At 36.8% G+C, this 23,529-nt stretch overlaps 1 protein-coding gene across 4 annotated transcripts; it reads right to left on the bottom strand.

Moving 5' to 3' along the window:
• Positions 1-1,605: 1,605 nt before the first annotated feature.
• On the bottom strand, positions 1,606-22,947 carry LOC132096609 (casein kinase I-like). Of its 4 annotated transcripts, none has more exons than XM_059502068.1 (10): positions 22,838-22,947; positions 12,309-12,457; positions 11,989-12,223; positions 11,558-11,643; positions 7,175-7,259; positions 6,943-7,091; positions 6,771-6,854; positions 5,689-5,790; positions 4,746-4,852; positions 1,606-2,924 (listed from the first exon to the last, which is right to left on the bottom strand). In XM_059502068.1, the coding sequence occupies exons 2-10, from the start codon at positions 12,405-12,407 to the stop codon at positions 2,870-2,872; spliced, it is 1,002 nt and encodes a 333-aa protein (XP_059358051.1). In that variant the 5' UTR covers positions 12,408-12,457; positions 22,838-22,947; the 3' UTR covers positions 1,606-2,869. The 4 variants fall into 4 exon arrangements, with proteins under 4 accessions (XP_059358051.1, XP_059358052.1, XP_059358053.1 ...); XM_059502069.1 differs by having other exon boundaries at positions 6,943-7,088; XM_059502070.1 differs by lacking the exon at positions 5,689-5,790 and having other exon boundaries at positions 22,838-22,946.
• Positions 22,948-23,529: the final 582 nt, after the last annotated feature.

Genomic DNA, 23,529 nt, shown 5'->3' with positions numbered 1-23,529 from the left:
CGGGGAGGAGTCGAGGTGGAGATGCACGTACGCACAATCTTCCCCTGACTGGGATTTATAAAGAGATTTTTGCGCAAGTTCTGTCATAGCCTACGCATTTACAGTCTATGATGGTTTTATAAATCTGAAAACTTTAGTGCCTATGTACACTTTTAGGATGAATTCTACATAAAGTTTTATAAATGAGGCCCCTGGCTTTTAAGATAATTTCCACAAAACGCGGTTTTAAACTTATTTCCGCAATAGTCGCGTATTTCTTTTATTTTTCTGATAGTAGGCCTACTTGAGCCACACGGCACAGCTGGCAAGCAGCATTCTACATACTACATTCCTTTTCATTCCTAATCTTGTGTGCACTCATGATTCAGATGACTAATTTTAGTTGATCTAAACGATTTTGTTTTAGGAAATCTGGCAACACTGCATCGATTCACTTACGAAAATAAAAATAGTTTTACCACAAATAAAACCAAAAAACAAACATGGTTACTATAGTAAAACCAAGGTAACCACAAATGGACCACAGTTTAACCATGGTATGTATGTTGTAAAACTGTGGCTATACAAATGGTAATTAACACAAAATTTACTTCTTGCCACTCAGCAACACTCAATTCAATGCATATTTAATTTGTTTAAATTAAATCTCTAATGTCACAAATTAGTTTAACCCAAAAATAAAAATGTCATCATTTACTCACCTTCACGTTATTGCAAATCTGTATGATTTTTCCATGGGAATGGGAACCAAAGCTGTTTGGTTACCAACATTCTTTAAAGTATCTATTTTGCTGTCCACAGAAGATAATCCACACATAATTGGAATGACATGAGGGGTAGCAAAAATGAAAGAATTCAAATTTTTGGGTGAACCATCGCTTTAATTCATCCCCTCAATTTCTGTTTTTATTTGTATATATATATATATATATATATATATATATATATATATATAAAAAGTCACAGTTTTGAAAAACCTGAATGTATGAGGCAGCCTGATTTTAAATGCGTAAATTCTAGACCCTTGTAGTCATGTAAATTAATACAATCACATAGCTTCACAGACATTTTTATAAAGAATATATATTTTCTAGTTATTTCAAGCTCTAAAATATTTGATCAGTAAGAAACAGAGCAAAAAAAATAAAAATCCTTTTCCAATAAATCATGAATAACTGGTTGAGAACCACTGCTCTTTACTATATCTAAAAACAGTCCATTCATGTTTCATGACTTTGATATTAAAATGTTAATGATTGAAAAAAATCACAGGAAGTCATAATTGGTTGGCTGTTGTATCTAAGAAAGTAGGGGGGGAAAAGTCATTTGAAAGTGTAGTGTAAATGTCCTACTGTAACACTGTACAATAAACTACAAGGGTATGAACACCTACTTTCATGTGCAATAAAAGTTAAGGCTCTTGCCCTGTAGCTCCATATGTCTTCTATGACGCCGCATCCTGGTGATTCCCTGCTACTGCCTCTGTATGGTAACAAGACATTGGCTTTACTGAAATAACGGTGGCTTTTGCTGAAATAACCGCAATAAATAACCTCAACCAGAAACTCAAAACAGTGATTGTGCACAGAAACAACATGTAACATCTTATGAGGCATAGAAGAAAAGCAACATTTAATAGGTATGTAAAACAATACACATCCTCATTCTGATAGGCAATCTCTGTTACTGCGTATAAACCCACAGACTCGCAACTTCTTGGAGCTTTGCTATGATGAACTTTACAACAGTGAAAAAGAAATCTGAGAAATGCCAACAGGCTCCATTAGACTGGCATGGAGCGCACGGTAGAGAACAAACAATCTGAGAGGGCCATGGACAGGAATAGGACCTGGATAGGAATCGTAGAGAGGGACACATTAGTGTTAAACGTTTTACTTGGAAAGGCACAAACTATGATTCCCAGGTAACTTAATCTAATGCGAAATACAAAAAATGCACAATTTGGACTGGGAGGATCACTTTTGTCCCTTTGGGAGAGACCAGCCTGCTGTATAAATGATCCCACGTCTGCCTTATATTAATTTCCTGTTTCCTATTCATAACAATGCCAGAAATGGGAAACGGTTTGCCTTTTTCCCCCAAAAGTGCAATTCACAGAGGAGAGATCCAATGCATTTCTCTCCATCTCCCACAGTACCTGAGACCAGCCACTGTGCTACAACATCATCATCATCATCATCATCCACATCGACACTGACAGGAAAAAAGAGGAAGTAAAAAAAGCAAAATAAGAGAAAATAAAGAAACAGTAAGAGCGGTTAAAAAATGTTCACACATTCTACAACATGAGTAAAACTGGGAGAGCAGATCTTCAAAATCAACATTTTAAATTACAAAAACAAAAAGGAACAACAGAATTTACAAAGGTTGTCTGAATCTGGTGTACTTTTCTCCATACGTCAGTCAGCAGTCTCTCCCCACTTACTTTGATCCCATAAAAAACAAAAACACCATGGAGCACATCACTCACTCATCCAGCCAGTGTGTCAATGTGAACGGATGTCTGTGTGTAAGTCTCGTTGCCTTTTAGTTCTTAAATGCATGTCATCTAAAATACAAGTACAGTCCATCTGGGTTTAAGTCACATAACATATATCATCTTATTTCTGACCACTGAGGTCTCTTCTGGTGTCCCACATTGTACAAATATATTTATTTGTTCCACTGAATTGTTTCCTTACGAAGAGTGTCAGAGCCTAGAGTACTGAGGTGTGTCCTCTGAGCAGATGCCAAAAGTGAGGCAGTGAGTTCTGTTCTGAGATGGAGCTCCACAACTCAGCTCAAGTCATTTGCTTTTATTTTTACTTGAAACGCACCGATGATCTTAACGTTTCAAAGATGTTCCTCCTCACTTGTGCCGCTGGAGCGCTTTCCTCTTCCTCCTCTTGAAAAAACAACAGCACCTGAAAAGAGCGAAGGAGTTGAAGACTGTTTTGCAATCTCCTCCCTTCATTCTCAGTAAGGCTAAGTAAGGCAGTTGAAAGCAAATTTAAAAAACCCAGAAGAACAAAAAAAGGCCCAGATGTCTCAATGTTAACATGGGATTAGACTGCACCGTTGTGCACAACTATATGTAACTGATGCTTATGTAATGCAATGCTATAACAATGTTTTGAACCATTTAAGACCCATGGCATCTACAGTTTGCACATGATCCAGCATTCTTTTCTTATTTACCATCATTTTTATTTTGTTTTCATTTTAGTATTTTTATGTGCTTATTTCTTTAGTTTTTTTTTTTTTTTTTTGGTAGCACTTTACAGTGCGTCATTTTTATAACATTAGTTAATGTATTAACTAGGACTGGGCGATTTTTCCAATTTGATCTATTAATTCAAATGTAATGTTTTGCCATGATTTATTTTTTTTTATATAAATTGAGGAATTGTGATTTTGAATAGAGAGATTACCAAATGTTAGAATTAAGACACTTTCACGAAATGGCAATGATAACAGTAAAGAGAAAAGAATGATCCAACTGCATGTTGGTGCACGTGATTTAACTGCTCGTGTGATGCGCTCTGTGAAGGACCGTAATTAGAATATACGGCTAGGTGCCATTCACACAGAATATGCATTTGTGCTGACAAAAATGCGTCACAGGCAGTGGAATGGGAAAAAATTAAAGGAGATGGAGTTTAACTTCTTTTAACTTGAGCGCCGCATTTTAGAATGCCATTTCATGCATTAGACGTAGCAAAAAAAAAGTGTTAATAAGGAAAAATTTGAATCATGTTTAAGTTAAATTTTCAAGTTGACTAGATAAAAATCAAGAATCAGTTAAACGTTCTGAATTTTCTTTTTTATAATTTAACCATATAACCCAGCTCTAGTATTACCTAAGATAAACAAACAATCAACAATACATTTATTACGTTTATGAATCTTTTTTAATGTTTGTAATGCACACAGCATCTGGTGCGTGAGGTGTGTACGCGATCTGGCGTAGTTAAGTGAGTGCTGGAAGGGATCACTGGCGCGTATACATCACCTATTGTTTACAATGATGCCGTGTGCGCTCAAGGCAGTTGGACATAGTGGTGCATTAGAGGTAAAAATTTTTATAAATACTGTTCGGTTATTCACACAAACCTTTTAGTTTCGTTAGGACATCGTGCCGTCACGAGCTGCAGGGTTTAATTTGGATTTGTCTGTGCAGGTTTCTTTTACTCTCATAGATTTTGTTACCATTGCAATGCATTATACGACTGACAGACTGCAACAGTTGGAGTTAAAAACCATCATATGTGTTCTACTGAAGAAACAAAGTCACCTACATCTCGGATGCCCTGGGGGTAAGCAGATAAACATCAAATTTTCATTTTTGGGTGAACTATCCCTTTAAGCTTATTGTAATGCAGTTAGTTGCCAAGGAAACATTACAATTATTTAAAACCTTTTTAAAGTTTTTTTTTTAATCTAATATTTATATTTCAATTTAAAAAAAGTTGCAGTTAACAATAAAAACACTGATTTAATATAAGAATAAACTGATCATTGACTCCTAGCAATGAAACCAAAACCTATATTTTTCTTTGACTGTATACTGCACCCTTAGTGGGTGGTGGGCAAATCTTTGCATCGTTTTTTATTTTTATTGAATACACTAAAAATAGGCAAAGGAAACTGCACAATGTGGAATGCCATGCAAATAATTAAAAATAAAACATTTGTGGGGGAAATTTGGGCATTAATGGTTTTTTTTTTTTTTTAATTGTACTTACTTTGTATCATCGGCCACCTCTACCTCAGCTGGGGCAGTTATGGGAGCGTTGGAGTGTCCCGCCGTAGGATCATCTGTATTCACTTCTCCATTGGTTGAGCTCATAACCTGAACATTAATTTAAGGCAGCAGGCAATGAGTTTTTAATACAGATCAGCAAAGCTGAATAACAACACAAAATCACGGTACACACTGGAATCTATTTCATCGCACTTCTTATTTTACAGTTCATGTAACATGGGTTGAGGCTTAGTAACCTATTAATTTTTTTAAAATAATTAAACTAATTAAACTGTTCAAAAATCAGGTTGCTTAGCACCAACCAGGGAAGGTTAAGAAGAATGTAAGGAAATGTGAAATGAAAGAACAATGCTTGCTTAGATATGGAAATACGCTAACACAGAAAATGTGTTCAGTTAGAAATCTTGGGACTAATATATTTCAAATGAAAAATGTACACCTTGCATGACGAAGGGATAGGCAACTCCGGTCCTGGAGGGCCACTATACTGCAGAGTTTAGCTTCAGCCCTCATTAAAACTCACCTGCCTGTATCTATCTAGTAATCCCGAAAACACTGATTGCCTTGTTCAGGTGTGTTTAATTAGGGTTGGAGCTAAACTCTGCAGGATAGTGGCCCTCCAGGACTGGAGTTGCCTATCCCTGGACTAGAAGTTCACAAACAAACATCCATTTGTCTTGCTTAGCTACTTATATTCAATACAAGCAATATTTTCACACTGAAGTCACCAGATCCCAAGCCTAACCACCAAAAGCGTGCAAGTGATGTGTGATTTGATAAGACAAAACTACCATTTAAGTGTTCACAGCTGGAAAATGGATAGAGGTGTCTTGAGTGAGAGGATGAAAGGAACAGAAAGACAAGAACATAGAAAGGAAGAGATCAACACCAAGGGCATGCAGTACTGCGCAAACACCCAGTACCTGGACAGAGCCCCCCAGCCTATCGACCGTGAGGTGCGACCCCAGGAGCTCCCTGTTGGTCATGGGAGTGGGCTGGGACTCACTTCCTTTAGGTTCTGGAGACTGGCATGACAGCGATGGTGGGAAAGGGGGTGAGGGTGGCAAAAGGGCATAAGAGATGTTTTTGAAAAGAGGTAAGGGTGTAAAGAAGAAGAGAACAGAACGAGTTTAAAGAGGAATGCCTTCCATGCACATGCAGACTACTCTAGCTAACAGGATAGAGGTGGAAATAAAAGTGTGAGTGAAAAAACAAGAGAGCACGCGACATGCAGAGATGGCGAGGGAAGCTAAGCTCTTATCTTTCACAAACAGCTCTAGCCAATCATATCAAACTTAGAATGCAGCCGACTTCATTTATCAAAGGGACTGTGACCAAGACATGGAAATACCACCGTCTAAAAGAATGACAGCTTTTGAGGAAATGACATCTTCAGACTAGCAAAAACTACTCTGGCTACAGGAAGTTGTTTTGGGATTGTTGATGAGTGAAACAAAAATTACTGTTGACATGGTTTAATGAGATGACATTATTAAAAAATTACACTGCATAAAGCAATGTTTTTTCCAAAAATAACCAAAGAAAATTAAAAAAAGGGAAGCTGGTACTTAAAAGTAATAACTGTGGCCCATTCTTACTCTTCTACATCAAAAATGATTTGACCTTAAAACAGAGTGAAATGTCAAATATAATAAATATAATAAAATAAAGAAATCAATAATTTAAGGTAAACTGAGTAAAAAAAAATACAAATGTGCAGTTCACATATGATTAAAATATAAAATAAAAATTATTCAAATTATAAAATGGTTAAATTGATAGTTTTAAATATGGATATTAATCAGTTTGAACAATCTTGATTCATTTATTTAAAAAATTTGAATAAATCATTATTAAACAAATAATTTCTTCATTTTATTTTCCAAGTGGCACTCAAAGCAATCATACCAAATCAACTTAACACTTGACCATAAAATATGAAATTGCACAAAAAGTAATGCGTGTAATTTTCAAAAGCATTAGTGTACAGTGACTTTTCTCCCACCTGGTTTTTGGTCTGTGGTTGTGCTTTGTCTCTGCTGCTGGGTTGCAGAGGTGTGTCACTAGGCATGGGTCCTATTGGAGTCGGCTGTGTAGACACATAGGAAACTCAACATCCATGTACCTGGTTATATCATATACACATAGTTTATGATATGACATCCAATTTGACTCACCAGCGGCTTGCCGACCCAGTCATATTCATAGTCGAAGACATAGCCATTTCTGTCAAAGAGGTCTGTAAAGAGTTTTCTCAAGTAGTCATAATCCGGTTTTTCAAAGAAATCCAGTCTCCGCACATAGCGCAGGTAGGTGGCCATTTCTTCTGTGAAAACATGTCAAAGTTAAGGCAATGCACTGGAGATGAGAACACAAGATATGTGGCCATTTGAAAAAGAATCGGCTTACCAGGGAAACTCTCACAGAGCACTTCTATCTGGGTTGCCCTTTTGGTATCTCCAATTTTCTGATAGCGCTCCTTCAGTGTGTCAGCCTTAATGAATGAAACGGCACACATTTGTTCAGTAATTTGCTATCTTTTATACTATTAGCAGTAGCACATACTATGTACTTACTATAATAATTGCAATAACTGAGTAATAAATAGGTACTACCCCTGAACCTAACATTAAACCCATGTAGTTACCAGTGATGCATGGGTCAATGTATAAACAACCCGCACCCGACCGATGTTTTCAACTAACCCGCCCGCTACTCAGACCGCAAAAAAATAAAAATAAAATATTGTACCCGACCCACTTCCTGACCTGCTTTTTTTATAAGTAGTAAATGCGTCGCCCCTTTATATTAATTTAATTACTTAAATAAGCTATAGCCTACAGGATAATAAGCGTTATGACCGTACACATAAGGCTTGCCACAAAGAAATTGTTAAAGTAATGATTATGAATGTGTCTAAATTAGCAAGGAGATATTTAATTGTTTAGTAATAAACTGGTGTTTTCTGTGTCGCTGCTAAGATAAAGTTGACGATGCGGACTCGCCGTGAACGCCTTACATAATCAGAGAGTAGCATATTTATTTTGGTTTGAATATTTTCGTTTAAAAGACATTTCAAGTTTTCTGTAATATATTGCCTGTATTTTCTTTTTGAACCCACCGACTAAAAGATTAAGACACTGCCTGACCCAAAATATCATCCAAAGTTTCTACAGCTTTTTTCTTAGCTATTTCAGAATCTGGAAAAATTACTGGGGCTAACTTGTTACTGCAGTCGGTAGAACGATATGAATGTGTGTGATGTACGGCATGATAAATGCTCGTCACTTCTGCTGCCGAAACTTTGTCAGCCTGTGGGTCATTTGGTTTATTGAAAAACAATTGCACTGATTTGCATGTTTCTTGATGATGTGCTTTTTTTCTGTGGTACTCACATGCACCAAGTTGCTCACGTCGTATTCTCCACCATGTCCCACAGAAAAACTGCTTTTGCATAAAATGCAAAAAGCTTTCTCTGCTTTGCCATCTACAGGTCTTAACCAAGAGTATGTTGCGGTCCATTCGCTATTAAAAGTGCATCTTCTCTTTTTTGTGGCCACACTGGCCATGACTGCTTAACCTGACCGAGCAGCGTGCGCTCTCTCTCCAATTTGAGACTAATGTTGAGGAGGCGTTCGTGCACCAGTCAATAGTTCGATTGCTTACAACTCAGCCTATCGAATAACGCTTTTATTGCTCTCCTCTGAACTATTAGACATAAGTTAACACGCCTATGAACGTATCCGTGTATTTATTAGGCAGGGTCGAATGAAAAAGCGGGACAGATGCTCAATTTGCGTGAGGCGGGACAAAGGGTAAAATTGCTGTACAGTACAACGTAAAGCGGGACAGGTGGTCACTCTATAATCGCGCCAGTTATTCAGCCAAAAGTGTAGGCCTATGTATTTCAAAATTGTGTCTAGTACTATATAAATTACAAAGGTTTAAGTGGCATCTTTATTTCAAACGACCCGACCGACCAAAACCCGAATATCATTAAAAATATTTTTGGATGACTCGTAACCGCGGGTGACCGCAGGCACACGCTCATTTTGGATCAACCCACGCATCACTGGTAGTTACCATGTAGTACACTGAAAGAACTACGCAACAACACAAAAATTGTGATTTAATTTTAGTCAATAAAATGAAAACAAGTTCAATAAATGTTCGGTTTTTAATATACAAATAGCCATCATTCACTATAGATTTACTGTAATAACACTAACTGCACTATGGTTTGTGGCAGAAATGTGGGATATTCATATACAATTTTATATTAATAAACGTATTAAATGAGTAATAGAATATAATTACAGTATTTTCTGTGAATAACCTACAGTTTGTGCATTTATACTAAATGTATTTAGACTACTGTCATATAAATATTTAGAAACCATATACAGTGGGGAAAATGTGTATTTGATCCCCTGCTGATTTTGTAAGTTTGCCCACTTACAAAGAAATGAAGGGTCTGTAATTTGTATAGTAGTTTATTTTAACGTATAGCGACAGAATACCATTTGTAGCGACAAAACACATTATATAAATGTTGGAAATGTATTTGCATTTCAGTGAGTGAAATTAGTATTTGACCCCCAAGCAAAACATGACTTATTACTTGGTGCAGAAACCCTTGTTGGCAAACACAGAAGTTTTTTGTAGTTGGTCACCAGATTTGCAAACATCTCTGGAGGGTTTGGTCCACTCCTCATTACAGATTCTCTCTAAATCCTTAAGGTTACTTGACTGAAACTGGAAGTTTCAGCTCCCTCTACAGATTTGCTATAGGATTGAGGTCTGGAGACTGGCTAGGTCATGACCTTTATGTGCCATGACCTTTATGTGCTTCTTCTTGAGCCACTCCTTTGTTGTCTTGGCGGTATGTTTTGGGTCATTGTCACATGCTGGAAGACCCCTCCATGACCCATCTTCAGTGTTCTGGCTGAGGAAAGGAGGTTCTCGTCCAAGATTTTACAGTACATGGCCCCGTCCATTTGCCCCTCAATGCAGTGTAGTCGTCCTTTACCCTTAGCAGAAAACAGCCCCAAAGCATAATGTTTCCACCTCTGTGCTTGACTGTAGGGATGGTGTTCTTGGGGTCATAGTCAGCATTTCTCTCCCACCGAACACAGCGAGTCGAGTTAATGCCAAAGAGCTCAATTTTGGTCTCATCTGACTACAGCACTTTCATCCAAGCCTTCTCTGAATCATTTAGATGTTCACTGGCAAACTTTAAATGGACCTGTACATGTATGTGCCTTCTTGAGGAGGGGGACCTTGCAGGCACTGCAGGATTTCAGTCCATGTTACCATTGGTTTCCTTGGCGACTGTGGTCACAATTGCCTTAAGATCATTAACAAGCTCCTCTCGTGTAGTTCGGGGCTGATCCCTCACCTTTCTCATGATCTCCCTTACCCCATGAGACAAGATCTTGCACAGATCTCCAGACCGAGGCCGACTGATGGTTGTTTTGTATTTCTTCCATTTCCGAATAATAGCACCAAAAGTTGTCTCCTTTTCACCAAGCTTCTTGCTGATGGACTTGTAGCCCTTTCCAGACTTGTGCAGACCTACACTCTTGTCTCTGACATCCTTTGACAGCTCTTTGGTCTTACCCATGGTGGTGGGAGAGGTTGGAATGGAAGATACAGATTGTGTGGACAGGTGTCTTTTATACACCTATCGAGCTGACATTAGGAGTAACTTCTTAAAGTGACACTAATCTATGTTCCACATGGGCACATAACCAATCTGTTAGGGGCTGGTAAGGGAACAAATACTTATTTCATTCATTGAAATGCAAATTAATTTCTAACCTTTATATAATTCGTTTTTTCTTTATTTTTCTTTGGTTGATATCCTTAAACCTACCATAAAAATTACATACCCTTCATTTCTTTTTATGTGGGCAGAGCATCAAATAAATATTTTCCCCACTGTATTTACATTTTTAGCATGGTATTGAGGTGCTATATGTTTGGATTTAACGGGTTATGATCTAAATGTATGCTACTATGGAAGGCCGATTGAAATTTTTTTATGAAACTCAAACAGTCAACATAGTTATACTTAATTTTGACACGTAGTCTGCGCTGTTGTACTGTGACACCTTTGATTATGAAAATTGCATCATGAACAAAGACTTCTATGTGACAATTTTCGTCATCAAAAGTATACTTTGGGATTTAAGTGGAAAGACTGGAAAACTTAATTTAAAGTGAGCTCAGCATTTCAAGCCAACAGAATATTTTAGAGCTGACACTTCCATGAAATTAACTTTATAATTAATAAGACTACTTTAGAATTAATGACTACTTTTTCATTTTTTATTATTCCTTGATATTTCCATATTTTCCATTATAGTGGGTACCCTGTAATAAACTGGATTATGATTAGTATGTGTCATTTAACAGGACAGGATACAAGGATTTCAGTCTTTTTTTCCTCCTATAAACCAGAAAAAGCTGTAAACAAACATTTTAAAGATGTTTTTTAGTCTTCTAAATAGGTCAGCTTATCAAGGCTGTATAGCTAATGGTTATTCTGCTGACTTTCCATGATAGTGACAGATAGTGGGGCTCAACAATGTTTCAGACCTTAGCTGAGTGAGATAAGACTCTAAAACCTGAAAGATAGCATCAAAACTGTTAAGAGAATGAGACATTTGAATGGAGGGGAAACTCTAGCCATAGATTTTGATTTGACCTTATTTGGAGTCTCAATGTTTATTTGCAGAAATGGCAATCTCCCATATATACATGAAGGCAGCAAACCATCTACAACAATACCTTTAATCCTTGCCAGGGTAGACTGCCACGTAGAAAGTACATAAACATATGACCCAGTGCCTCCAAGTCGTCCCGCCTGCTTTGCTCTGCAACATAAAAAGATATGCAAAATTGAAAAAAATGAAACCACTAGCTACACTACAATTGGTCTTCAGTCAGTCATGGGTCTTAATTCAATGCACAAAATGATTGAATGCATTTAGCATAAAAATTAAGACCAGTGCAAAATCCTAAGCCAAAAAGAGCACCAGCATCACACTAATGCATGATTAAATCGAAGTTCTGTGGCTGAGCATGTAGAGATTTGTGTCACTAACAGCTAAGCTAGGTTTTAAGGTGTACTTTAGTCTTTATCCCCCATGAAATTCTAATAACCCTTCCTAAGCCCTAACAGAGCGAATCTTTCCACACATTCTTTGTGTGGTTCTTACCCTTCCCCAGGTGTGTGTTGATGCTCATGTAGCGAGCTGTCCCTGTTAAGCTCTTGTGCTCCCTGTAAGGGATGTGTTTTTTGGTCTCAGGGTCGATGTATTCTTTGGCAAGCCCAAAGTCGATGATGTGGATCGTATGTTGCCTCTTGGTCCCTGGCCGACCCACCAAAAAATTCTCGGGCTTAACGTCCCTGTAGATCAGACTTCTTGTGTGCACATACTCCATCCGAGTGATCTGTGAAAGATGTAGACTATATGTTGAAACCAATATTTTTTTTTTTTAATATCTTTGTCTCATATGAATGAGAGATCACACTGACCAGCTGAATTGCGATCATCAGGACTGTCTTGAGGGAAAAGGTTCTGTCGCAGAGGTCAAACAGGTCCTCCAGACTGGGGCCCAGCAGCTCCAGCACCATGGCATTGTATTTCCCACAAGGCCCAAAGTAGTACACCTGAGGAACACCCTCTGAAAACAAATGGAATATATGCAGTTAGAAAACAGATCCACAGATTTCTGAACTATAAGTACAAATTGGCAATTTAGCACAGCATTAACTAAAACTAAATTACATAAGATTACAAAGAAAAGGAACAATCATCTTTTGTTACGTTTGGCATTCTTAGATGTTTAAGGAGTAATTATCAGGTCATATGAGGTAGCCATCAATCTATTTTAAGATTCTTGATATAAATCTTGATATACGCTACATTTTTGTATATGGTAGTTATTGGGCTGGGAAATCTATTAGGCACATATGAGCATTGTGAATCCTTTGTGTTTCTTGCACAATAGTTTAATGAAAACTTTTGTGCTTCAAAACTACAGCATGACAGTGGCTACGTTTACATGCAACCAAGTAATCTGTTTGTAATCTGATTGACTGCTCAATTGGACTGAAAAGCCTTAATGTAAACACCTTATTCGATCCGATTGAGCTCCATCGGAATGAAATTTCGATCGGATTGAAGGGAGTGGTTTATTACTCTTCTAATATGATTGAGAGTGCACGTAAACACTTGGTCGGATTGAACCACAAAACTGAAAGTACTGCACATGTGCAATGACGCAGAAATAACGTAAACAGTAAAATCTCCAGTGTTGAAATCCCAGTGTTAAGGACTTTTAGAGTAAACAGTTAAAGTTGTGGTGTTGAATTTCAAACGATTAACACTAGCTGGTGTGTTATTAGTCAGATCCGGGACATTTTCTCGTTTGCGAGCCTGACCCGTCTGAAATATTTTTAAAGACGCCATTTTCTTTGCTTGCGATGCAAAGTGCATAAGGAAGTAAAACAGCGAAATAAAGTGTTAAGTCTTACTTACAAAATATGTTTTGTAATATCATATAATTTTATAACGATATTTATGTGCTGAAAGCGCCTAAACGTTTCCTCAGAGACATTTCCTTTCACTTGCGATGCGGAACCGACAAGGACTTTTTTTCAGAATGGGAAAATCTGAAAGTGTTTTTATCTCATTTAAAATATGTATTTTATAACACCACATTGATTTAGGGTGATATTTATGTGGTGTACACTCCTAAACCTTTTCTCAGAGCGATATTTCCTTTCACCAGCGATGCGAAGTAGACAGGGAAGTTAAGGAAAACGCCGAAAGTAACAGTTAAGTGTTTTACTTCATTTACGGTATGTATTTTATAAGATAATATTTACTATATGACGATATTTATTTGCTGCGCACACCTGAACAAGCCTAACGTTAACCGTTTCTCACAGATTTGAATTGCTATGGAGTGCGCAGATGCGGAGGTCACTGGGAAACACCAGAAGTTAACCGTTTTAAATGTTACCTAATTTAAAATGTGTTTTATAACATCATATTATAGTGATATCTATCTGCAGTACACTCCTAAACTTTTTCTCAGATATATTTTCTTTCGCGATGCTCTGGAGCAAATGGGGAAATTGGTCTTAACAAGAAAAAACACCAAAAGTAAGCGTTTTATTTATTTTACGATACGTGTATTATTAAATAATATCACTTTATGGCGATAGTTATATGCGGTGCACGCCAAACGATCCGAAACATTTTCACAGATGAAATCTGAATTTGAAGGGAAACGCCAGAAGTGTTTTTAACGTTACCTCATTTATAATACAGTATGTAACACGTCATAATGTCAAATCAAACCACTGTAAAACTGCTCAAATATAAATTAAAATATAAGTAAATTGTTCTTGTGTGTTTTATGACAAATTTTTGTGATTTCAATAACCATGAATTGAGTTCTCATATTGTGGTGTCCTTATATTGGATTTGAGTGCAGTTTTCCTTGAATTCATTTGAAAATAACACTTTTCAGTAAACTCAAACTCTCAATACTGAGTGAATTACATTCTTCATCATTCAAAGTGATTTTGTGCACCCACAAGTCTTGGAGTATGGCACATGAGTTGCAGTTAACTACTTTAGACACTTTATTATGATATTATCATTAAGCATTACATTATGTTTTGTATTTAGCAAAAGGGAGTTGTAAGGGTTTGATATTACAATTTTAAGGAAACTATTTTTTTTTATATTGTAACAGATGGTTCATGCTGGCTTAACAGAAAAATCAAAAGAAGATGATGTTCTTGAAGAGTATGAAGCCACCAATACATGAGTAAGCCACAATTGCATATTTTAAGATTATCATGTTTGTCATTTTTATTTTTTCTACAATAATAATAATAATAATGAGTCTGATCTCTTTCTTAAAAAAAAATTCACTTTTTTTTTGTATACGTTTGGACCGGCAATTATTTATGTGGTGTCCCATTTATGTGCATTCATTTTAATAGGAGTCATCCAACCTCAACACAGGGAGATCAGTATGCACTTGGATTTGTGACTTTGTCTCTGTCATTAAAAGACCCATTTTCTAGTAAGACTGACTTTCTTTTCAGGGTTCCCACTCTTTTTCAGAGATCATTTTCCAGGACTTTTCAAGGACATTTCAAATTTCATGATGATGGGAATAAAATATAAGGATCACATATTTACAGCCTAAAGTAATATATTCCTCTCTCCTCTCTTAAAAAAAGCATACAATTTATGGCTATAACCCAACTATAAAATCAGAAATGCACCAAATACACACACACACACACACACACACACACACACGCACGCACGCACACAGCTTCTGAAGGTAAACTCTACACTTTGAGTTGGCTCAAACTCTCTTGCAACTTTTCCAAGCTTTGTTTTAGAGCTGTTAACTCCTCACTTTTGTCTGTGACACTTTTTCGATAGGCATTTGATTTTGTCAGTAAGGTGAAGTCATGCTTTCTCTCTGCCCTGACGGCCATTTCATCTGCCTCTTTCTGCATGGTTTCAATGCTTGGTTTCGAAACTTGTCCAGTCTGGAAGTGTAAGCTAAATTTTGGAATTCTGCTTTATGGTGTGTGTAAACGTGTACCAACCAGCATTGAGCAAATCTTGCAAAAGTTTTTGAAACATTTCTCTTGAATTATCTCTGTTTGCAACCATGATCACGGGGTCAAGGGAACTCAAGTGCCGCACAGCTGGGTACATTAGGGGACTTCTCTCCATTATTTTCTTGCAAGTCATGGAAAGGAAGGAGACACATTCTTTTTTGAAGAGCAGAATTTTTACAGGATGTTCCTTCTGTTAATGTTCCTTATTTAATAAAAAAACACTAGTAATAATCTAGTGTTTTAATAAAATATCAACGAACAGTATATCACAATTGTATAAATAACGCAACAAATTTAATGTTTTAAAATAAATACAATTAAGAATAGAAAGAGGAAAGGTAAGATGCTTTAAAAATTAAACTATTACCACCAGCAGATGGCAGCAAATAACAGTCTTAATGAGTGAATCATTGGAGTCACTCTATCAAACGATTCATTCAAAACGCTTATTTAGGAATGACGAAAATGACGGTCTTCATGAATGGGTCATGAATCGTTTCTCAAAGATTCAGTCGGCAAAGAAACGTCACTGTACTGTTTGTTGCTAAGAGAAACGTCTGTTTGGAACTACTAGGTAGGTGAAACAGAGCAAACAGACAATAGTACAATAGCAAACATGCCTTTATATATACGTTTATATAAGTACTATTATATACTACCGGCCTCCGCCTCATGTTCACAAGTCTGTGCTGCACTATGAACATGCAATTATCGCTGTGCATCGCGTCAGCATTTCATTTTCACTTCCTATATCGTTCATAAAACAGGTTTGGGAAGTTTGGGTCTGATTTGTCATGGGGATGCAAGACGTTCCAACGATTCTAAATAAAATAGACTTAACAAATCGATAACCTTTTCTCAGGCAAAAGCCGTCACTCATGCTGTAATTCACCGTGCAGACCCCTTGCACATGCGTATCAAAATAATTACTTTACAATAATATTAACATGTAATTAAATATTACCTCCATACAAGAGCGTAGATTTGGTTTGAACATTGGGGGGGTTGAACGTTGTATGCTGCCCATTATTTAAAAAAAAAAAAAAAAAAATTTTATGTGTATTGTTATTGGATAATTTATTTCTTACTATCTATCTATCTACCTATCTATCTATCTATCTATCTGGCAACATGCTTTAACTGATTACAAATTCAACATATAGAAATATGAAAGAGACAACATTTAGACATTTATTTTAAGATTTTTACATTCCACCTTAATGCATTTTAATTTTTTTTCTAAAGGGAAACACATCTTTAAACATTAAAGGCATTAATGTATAGCCTAACTATACAAAACTGCTGTTTTTCAATACTGTTTCCTATTTTATTTTATTTTATTGCTTGAATGGCATCTTCTTTACCTGATCACCTGCTCCTCCTCTCCCTCTGCTGACTTTTCTACCCTGCAGCTATATTTACCTCAAATCTGTTATAAAAACATGTTAAGAGATTATACACCTCATAACGTTATGAAATTTGTGTATAATCATCATTCATAAAATTCTAACATAGTAGAGATTATCAAAAGAAAAAAAAATTAAGTATTGAAACCGCCAGTAGGCGGCAGTGTTTCACTGTTTTAATGAGTTAGCCACTTAAATCGTTAATTCATCCAATTCGTTCAAAAGTCAGATTAATTTAGTAAGAAAACAAACACCGATGTGAATACTTTTGTCGTTGATAATTACACTATTGACACTATTGAAAAATATACTAGCAAAACAGACAGCTGCTTTGGTAACTCGTTATACTGATAGTTATAGCTAAATACATTGCAATGGATTAGCTAGCTAAAATATATGTGGTGTGTACTAACTATTACACAATATTCTCATACCTCATTCTCAGTATGCTTTATTTTTTTTGCATCCCTCTCTGACCAGCAGTTAAATATAGTCCGCTGTGCAGCGCTTCTCTTCATTTTTGGCATTAACATTAACCGTGTGCTCTCCCATTCAAACACCACTCGCTTGTTTTGGTGAAAGTGCGACTCATTGGTTGGGCGTTACCAATCGGTTCAATGGAGGGGGAGTATTTTTTGTCTGATTTATTATGACATACTCATATTTGATTAGGAACAAAATTATTTTTACAAAATAAATTAATTCTATTTTTTCATATTATATTTTTCATTTGATCTACTGTGATTTTCATGTTGAAATAATGGGGGGGGGGGGGGGGGGTTGTAACTGATGGATTTGAATATTGGGGGGGTTACCTCCCCCCCATCCCCCCCATAAACTACGCCCCTGCCTCCATACCAGTGAACATTTGCTGCAAACATTCGAGCACATAATTTCTAGCACCTGAAGACCGGCAACATGAGACAGCGTCATATGTCACAGGGAGCTTAAACAGCGTGAGCTCACGTGTCAAAACTCAGCATCCCTGAACAGAGCGCTTTCTGTTACGTTAATTGTTTCAACCAGTTGTCGGCCAATTCTTTAATGATAAAGAAAATTTAAAAATAATAATTTTCCAGGACAACAAGATTTTTTCCAGGACAATCTATGTTTTCTCTCATTTTCCATGTGTTTTCCAGGACTGGAAAATTGGTCACTAATATTCAAGGATTTCCAGGTTTTCCAGGACGCGTGGGAACCCTGTCTTTTTACAAGATACATTTACAGTGAATTAAATTATTTTCCTTAAAGGGATAGTTCACCCAAAAATTCAAGTTAAAGGGTTCATTCATCCAAAAATTTAAATTAGCCTGTGATTTATCACCCTTAAGGCAACCTAGGTGTATATGACTTTCTTCTTTCAGATTAATCCAATCTGAGTTTTATAAAAAATGATCCTGGCACTTCCGAGATTTATAATGGCAGTGGGTGGGAATTTCGGTTCAACAGTCCAAAAGAAGTACAATAAAATGTATCCATCCCTAATGACATGACATGACATACAGCCAAGTATGATGTCCCATACTCAGAATTCGTGCTAGGCATTTAACCCATCCAAAGTGCACACACACAGCAGTGAACCCACACCCGGAGCAGTGGGCAGCCATTTACTCTGTGGTGCCTGGGGAGCCGTTGGGTGTTCGGTGCCTTGCTCAAGGGCACCTTAGTCGCGGTATTGAGGTAGTAATAAACAGTGCCTCACACGGCTACGGGGGGTGAATAAAGGCCTCCTGTAGCGAATCAATGTGTTTTTGTAAGAAAAATATCCATATTTAAAACATTATAAACATTTTATTTTAGCTTGTGCTGACTTTCATGTGTGCGAGCTGTTTCGGGTGGATGATGTAGGACTTTGATGTAGCGTTAGCTTCAGTGAGAATATGCTAGTCATGCAAGAACCAATGCTTGTTTACACGACCATAGGAAAACTCGTCTTGGCTTTCATTGAAATCCTTCGACACTTTTCTTTACAAATCCTTGTTTTATACTTCTAATTCGGGATTTGCTTGTTTTGCTCTCTCCTCCGCTCTTCAGTGTTCGTCATTTTTCACCATGCACACTCTTCGCCGACGTCCTACGTAATCCGCCCAGAAGGGCTTCCACATACAATACTTAGTGCAAGCTATTTTATTATGGAAGGATGCACTTTATTTCACTTCTTTTGGACTGTTTAACAGAAACACCCACCCACTGCAATTATAAAGCTTGGAAGAGCCAGGACATTTTTCATTAAACTCTGTCTCGAATCGTCTGAAAGAAAAAAAGTCATATACACATTGGATGCCTTGAGGGGTAAGTAAATCATGGGGTAGTTTTAATTTTTGGGTGAACCAACCCTTTAAGTCATCATTTACTCACACTTTTTTTTTTGGATCAGCTTGTCCTTATAATGTCAGTATATGCCAATCAATATCAAGCTTTTAAAAAAGATGTAAAAGTATCAGAGTAGTCCCATGTATTTCTTCTGTAGATTTTACAAAAAATAACATTTGGTGTTCCTCAGAAGACAGAAGGTCATACAGGTTTGGAACCACATGAGGATAAACACATGACAGAATCTTCAGTTTTGGGTGAACTATTGTTGCAATTCATACTTGTATTTGACATTTCACCTGATAATAGTTTTGATAAATGGATTTGAAAATACTTTTTTGCGTGTGTTTTTATTTATTATTATTATTGTTGTTGTTTTTCAATTTTACAGGGGAAGGTGTGTGATGCTGCAAATAGGAGTGGATATCTTGCTTGGCTGAAAACTGCTGAGAAACGCATCTTGTCGTGCTGAAAATAAGAAGTTTAGAGAAGAGAAAAAGACTATTCTCTCCAAGGAGGTCTAAACACCATCACAGACTTTGATTAGTGAGCATTAACATGTATTCTACAAAATAATATAAAAATAATACTAAAATCTTCAGAAAAACATCCCTGTTATTGCACAAAGTTTTTGAATTACCGTTTTATGTGCTTTATAATAATTTTACAACTTTTAAATGTATGCAATAACCAACTGTAAATTATACAGAATATTATTCAGTATAATGCACAAGGCTTAGTTTTTCAGATTATGCCTTATTGTTTTTATATACAGTACTGAATACATTTTTTTCAAATGTTTTATATACTGTACCCTAGGGTTGTGCCGATAGACGATAGTATCGTGTATCGATGATAGTCAGAGATTTCGACATAAGCAGATTTCTTTGTCGATAATCAAGACGATATTAGGCTCATTTTCCTATTAATGTATTATATTATAATAATAATAATAACTATTATTTTTATTAGGCTGCTTATTAAAATAAAACTGCCCAGCTATTTCATTTCAGCATCGCATTTCACACACACACACACACACACACACAGCGCGTGCGAGCGCAGGAGGATTAGAGCCTGTAGTCACTGAAACTGTCCACCTCGACTCTGATAACTCATTAAATCCATTAAATGAAAGAGATAGAAAACGAGGAGTTGGTGTCCCACACATTTAATGGCTGCTACACGACAACACGCTCTTCTCATACATGACAGATTAACTCTTTCTTGGCGTTACAAATAAAGTAAAGACAAAATATTAACAAGGCTGACTGATTATGCAGAACATTTAGACTGATAACTTCCGCACACAGATGCGGCAAATTGTCACAGGACGCACGATATGACAGTTGTGTCCGACTATATATATGAACGTAGCTGTTTTAAATACAGTATTTTTATATTTAACAGTTTATCAGTATGTTTTAAAGTATATTTTTTCAATAATTGGTGATTCCATAGGCTCTCTCACGCACCTGCACGATTTAAAACACAAGAACAAAGAGTCTCTCTCTTGCTCCACCCATGCACGATAAGATCGTGTATCGTCGATCTCACGGGCTGATGATATGACCATATCGCCATATCGTCCAACACTACTGTACCCACTTAAATTAAACTCCGACACCGTTTGAGATAAAGGTATCAAACCAACTGTAATATACTCAGAATATTATTCTTTATAATGCCAAAGGCTTGGTTTTCGAGATTATGCCTTTATTGTTTATTTTATTAAAGGATTCTGCAAGCACCTTAATTTATCCCCCTTTACTCATACTGCACAAAAAGTGGTTCAATAACATTGAATGATACAGGGACTGATTATTGCAAATGCAGATCCCACTGTGTTCTGGCTAAACTATTTTTATTTATTTATTGCTAAAGTTTGTATATGGTGGTGTGTTCTTAATAACAGCTTTCCTAACAATATATACTATTCCTAAAATAAGAAATATCCCAATATATTGCCTTGCTTACAGTATCGCAGTGTAACGCAATATATCGTATTGCAACCCCTGTATCGTATCGCCAGATTCTTGGAAATTCACAGCCTACTAGTATCTATGTTATTTTATTAATCCAAGTCGCAGGGCAGCACCAAAAATAGGTTTGTGTGTGTTTATGTTCGAGTGGTGTGTGTGTGTCATTTAAAGCAGCACATTAATAAAGAACAGTGATTAAACTGGCTATATGGAATGAATGTAAAATACTCTAAAGAGCACAGCAGTGCATAGTATACCTGTTGTAGCACATTGTTTGCTTTAAGAGTACATTATGCTTAATTTAAATGTACCTTCTTATTTTTAACGTAAGACTGTTTTTTTTATTTTAAACTTAACAGTAATTTACTTTCAAATGGCCCTTACTTTCGGAACTGCTGAAGGTTCTGCACAAATGTTTTGTACAAGTTCAAGTTGCATTGTTCAAAATAACTGTAGTACCACAGCAGTGCATACTAGGGCTGTCAAAAAATCATTTGAATTTCGAATATTCGAATTTAAAATAAAAATCCTCACTTTAGGTGTGCATTGAGGAGGCTGCTTTAAGGCCTGGCCCAGGTATACTTCACCTTCCGTGCTCTGTTCTATCTTGCTCCCAGCAGCGTTTCACCACTTTCAAAAGGCGGACGAGCTCGACACCACTTCGGTCTAATCATTCTGAAAGATTGCCTGCTTGCGGGCGGGGTGCACGGCTGTCCACAAGCCCTATTGATGATGAAAATGACAATGCAGACGGTGCGTGGACGCGGACGGCCGAAGTGTATTTGGCCTTTTTCAGTGGCACACGAGATGCAATGACAATGTAAGTGTTCCACTTGATGCAGCGCTGCTGCGATGTTCTTTCAAAATATTGCGGAAAAAAAGAACATCAATGTGGAGAAGATCTTGTTTGCATCAAAACTGAAACCAAGCCGTTCACACAGAACTTTCTAGTGGGGCATCTTCTATAACCATTGCACTCGCGTCTTGTACAAGAGAGCCGCATGTTTAGAAAGCAATGTAAAATTTAAGTTCAACTTTTTAAAAACACATCTCGAGACTTTACGGTGGGTTTTTCCCCATCGTATTGGGAAAATTTTGACAGCCCTAGTGTCATTTTGACAGCCCTAGTGCATACCAGTTTACATTTAATAAAGGTTGACTAGACTAGACTGTAATTCAAATAGTTGAATTTGCCAGGTTTTCATGAAAGTGTGGGTCAGTTTGTCTGCTTGACAACCCCATTTTGCACTGCAACAATCAAATTTAAGTGAGATAAACAAACTGAGAAATTCTTTCTTTTTAGTTAAAACAGCAATTTTTAACAATTCTAGCAAGAAAAGGTGAAAGGAAACTAATTTCTTTTTTCGAGTGTTGAGATAAGCTATAGGTTAAACCTTTCACATCTTTGAAGTTAGTTAGTTTTTCCTGTCCTGCAAGTCTTATCAAAAGTTGTCTGAAAAGAACAGAGCAAACAGCACAATTGATGCAAAGATTGTGCAGATTAAACTCGTCATCTGTGCTGAAAAGAGGATGTGGACAGGATGGGGCTAAAAGCAACTCACAATTGTAAATATGATGGGGACAACATAAGGTGTACAACAAAGAAAATGGCCCCAAACTGTGGTGTGAATATGGGTTCTAAACAGAAAGTGTGTGGTGGATAACACGAGAAAAATAGACAGAGGTACAGCTTACTGCTTACCTGAGTTCCCCAACTGTTTATAAAACCTGTATTCAAGATGGAGCTGGGGTGCTCTGGATTTGATTGGCTCCTATGAAAGAGCAAAAGTAACATAATTACTTAGTATTTGTAACCGTCTTAAGTAGTAATAAAAAGACAATTATTAACGTTGCTTCAGCATTAAAGCAGTAAATTATAGATGATTAACTGACGTGGTGGAACTAATTCGATGTACATATTGTTTTGAATCTTTATATTTAAGCAAATATTATATCAAGGGAGTGGCAAAGAAAACTAATGTGACTTCTATCATTAGGATTTTGCTAGGCATGGAAGACTCAGGTTATGCCATCACTAAGCGATCAATGAGGTGGTCCATTTAGCTGAATGGCGGTTTTTACATAATGTAAGTGAGAGAATGTGTGTGTGTGTGTTCAGTTAAGTGCAGGATCCAGGGTTGAGTCATCTGTGGCACCAGCATCTTTGAACATGCGGAGAGAAGCGCTACTAAGCAGGAGGCAGAATTAAAAACAAACAGATTGCATGAAGGCCACAGGATGTATTAAATACCCAGCAGTAGAGAGTACTCTTTTTTTAATCATGTGTTTCGAGCAGAGTTTTCACTTATAAATAATTAAATCAGAGCAACATCATTTAGTAACAGTAATTGGGTAATGCAGCCTAAATGCAACTTTTTCAGAGAGGATATTTGT

Source organism: Carassius carassius, chromosome 20 (genome assembly GCF_963082965.1).
Source record: "Carassius carassius chromosome 20, fCarCar2.1, whole genome shotgun sequence".
NCBI classification, from domain to species: Eukaryota; Metazoa; Chordata; class Actinopteri; order Cypriniformes; family Cyprinidae; genus Carassius; species Carassius carassius.
Note: the sequence above shows the minus strand (reverse complement) of the source record. Positions and strands in the feature narration are given on the sequence as shown.

What these genes read in the sequence shown, in the direction of transcription:
- LOC132096609 (XM_059502068.1), bottom strand. Translation starts at nt 12,407, where the DNA reads ATGGTGCTGGAGCTGCTGGGCCCCAGTCTGGAGGACCTGTTTGACCTC. An exon ending in CAACACACACCTGGGGAAGG is followed by an intron (nt 11,644 to 11,988) that starts GTAAGAACCACA and finishes TTTATGTTGCAG; the next exon opens with AGCAAAGCAGGCGGGACGAC. An exon ending in AACCACAGACCAAAAACCAG is followed by an intron (nt 5,791 to 6,770) that starts GTGGGAGAAAAG and finishes CTGTCATGCCAG; the next exon opens with TCTCCAGAACCTAAAGGAAG.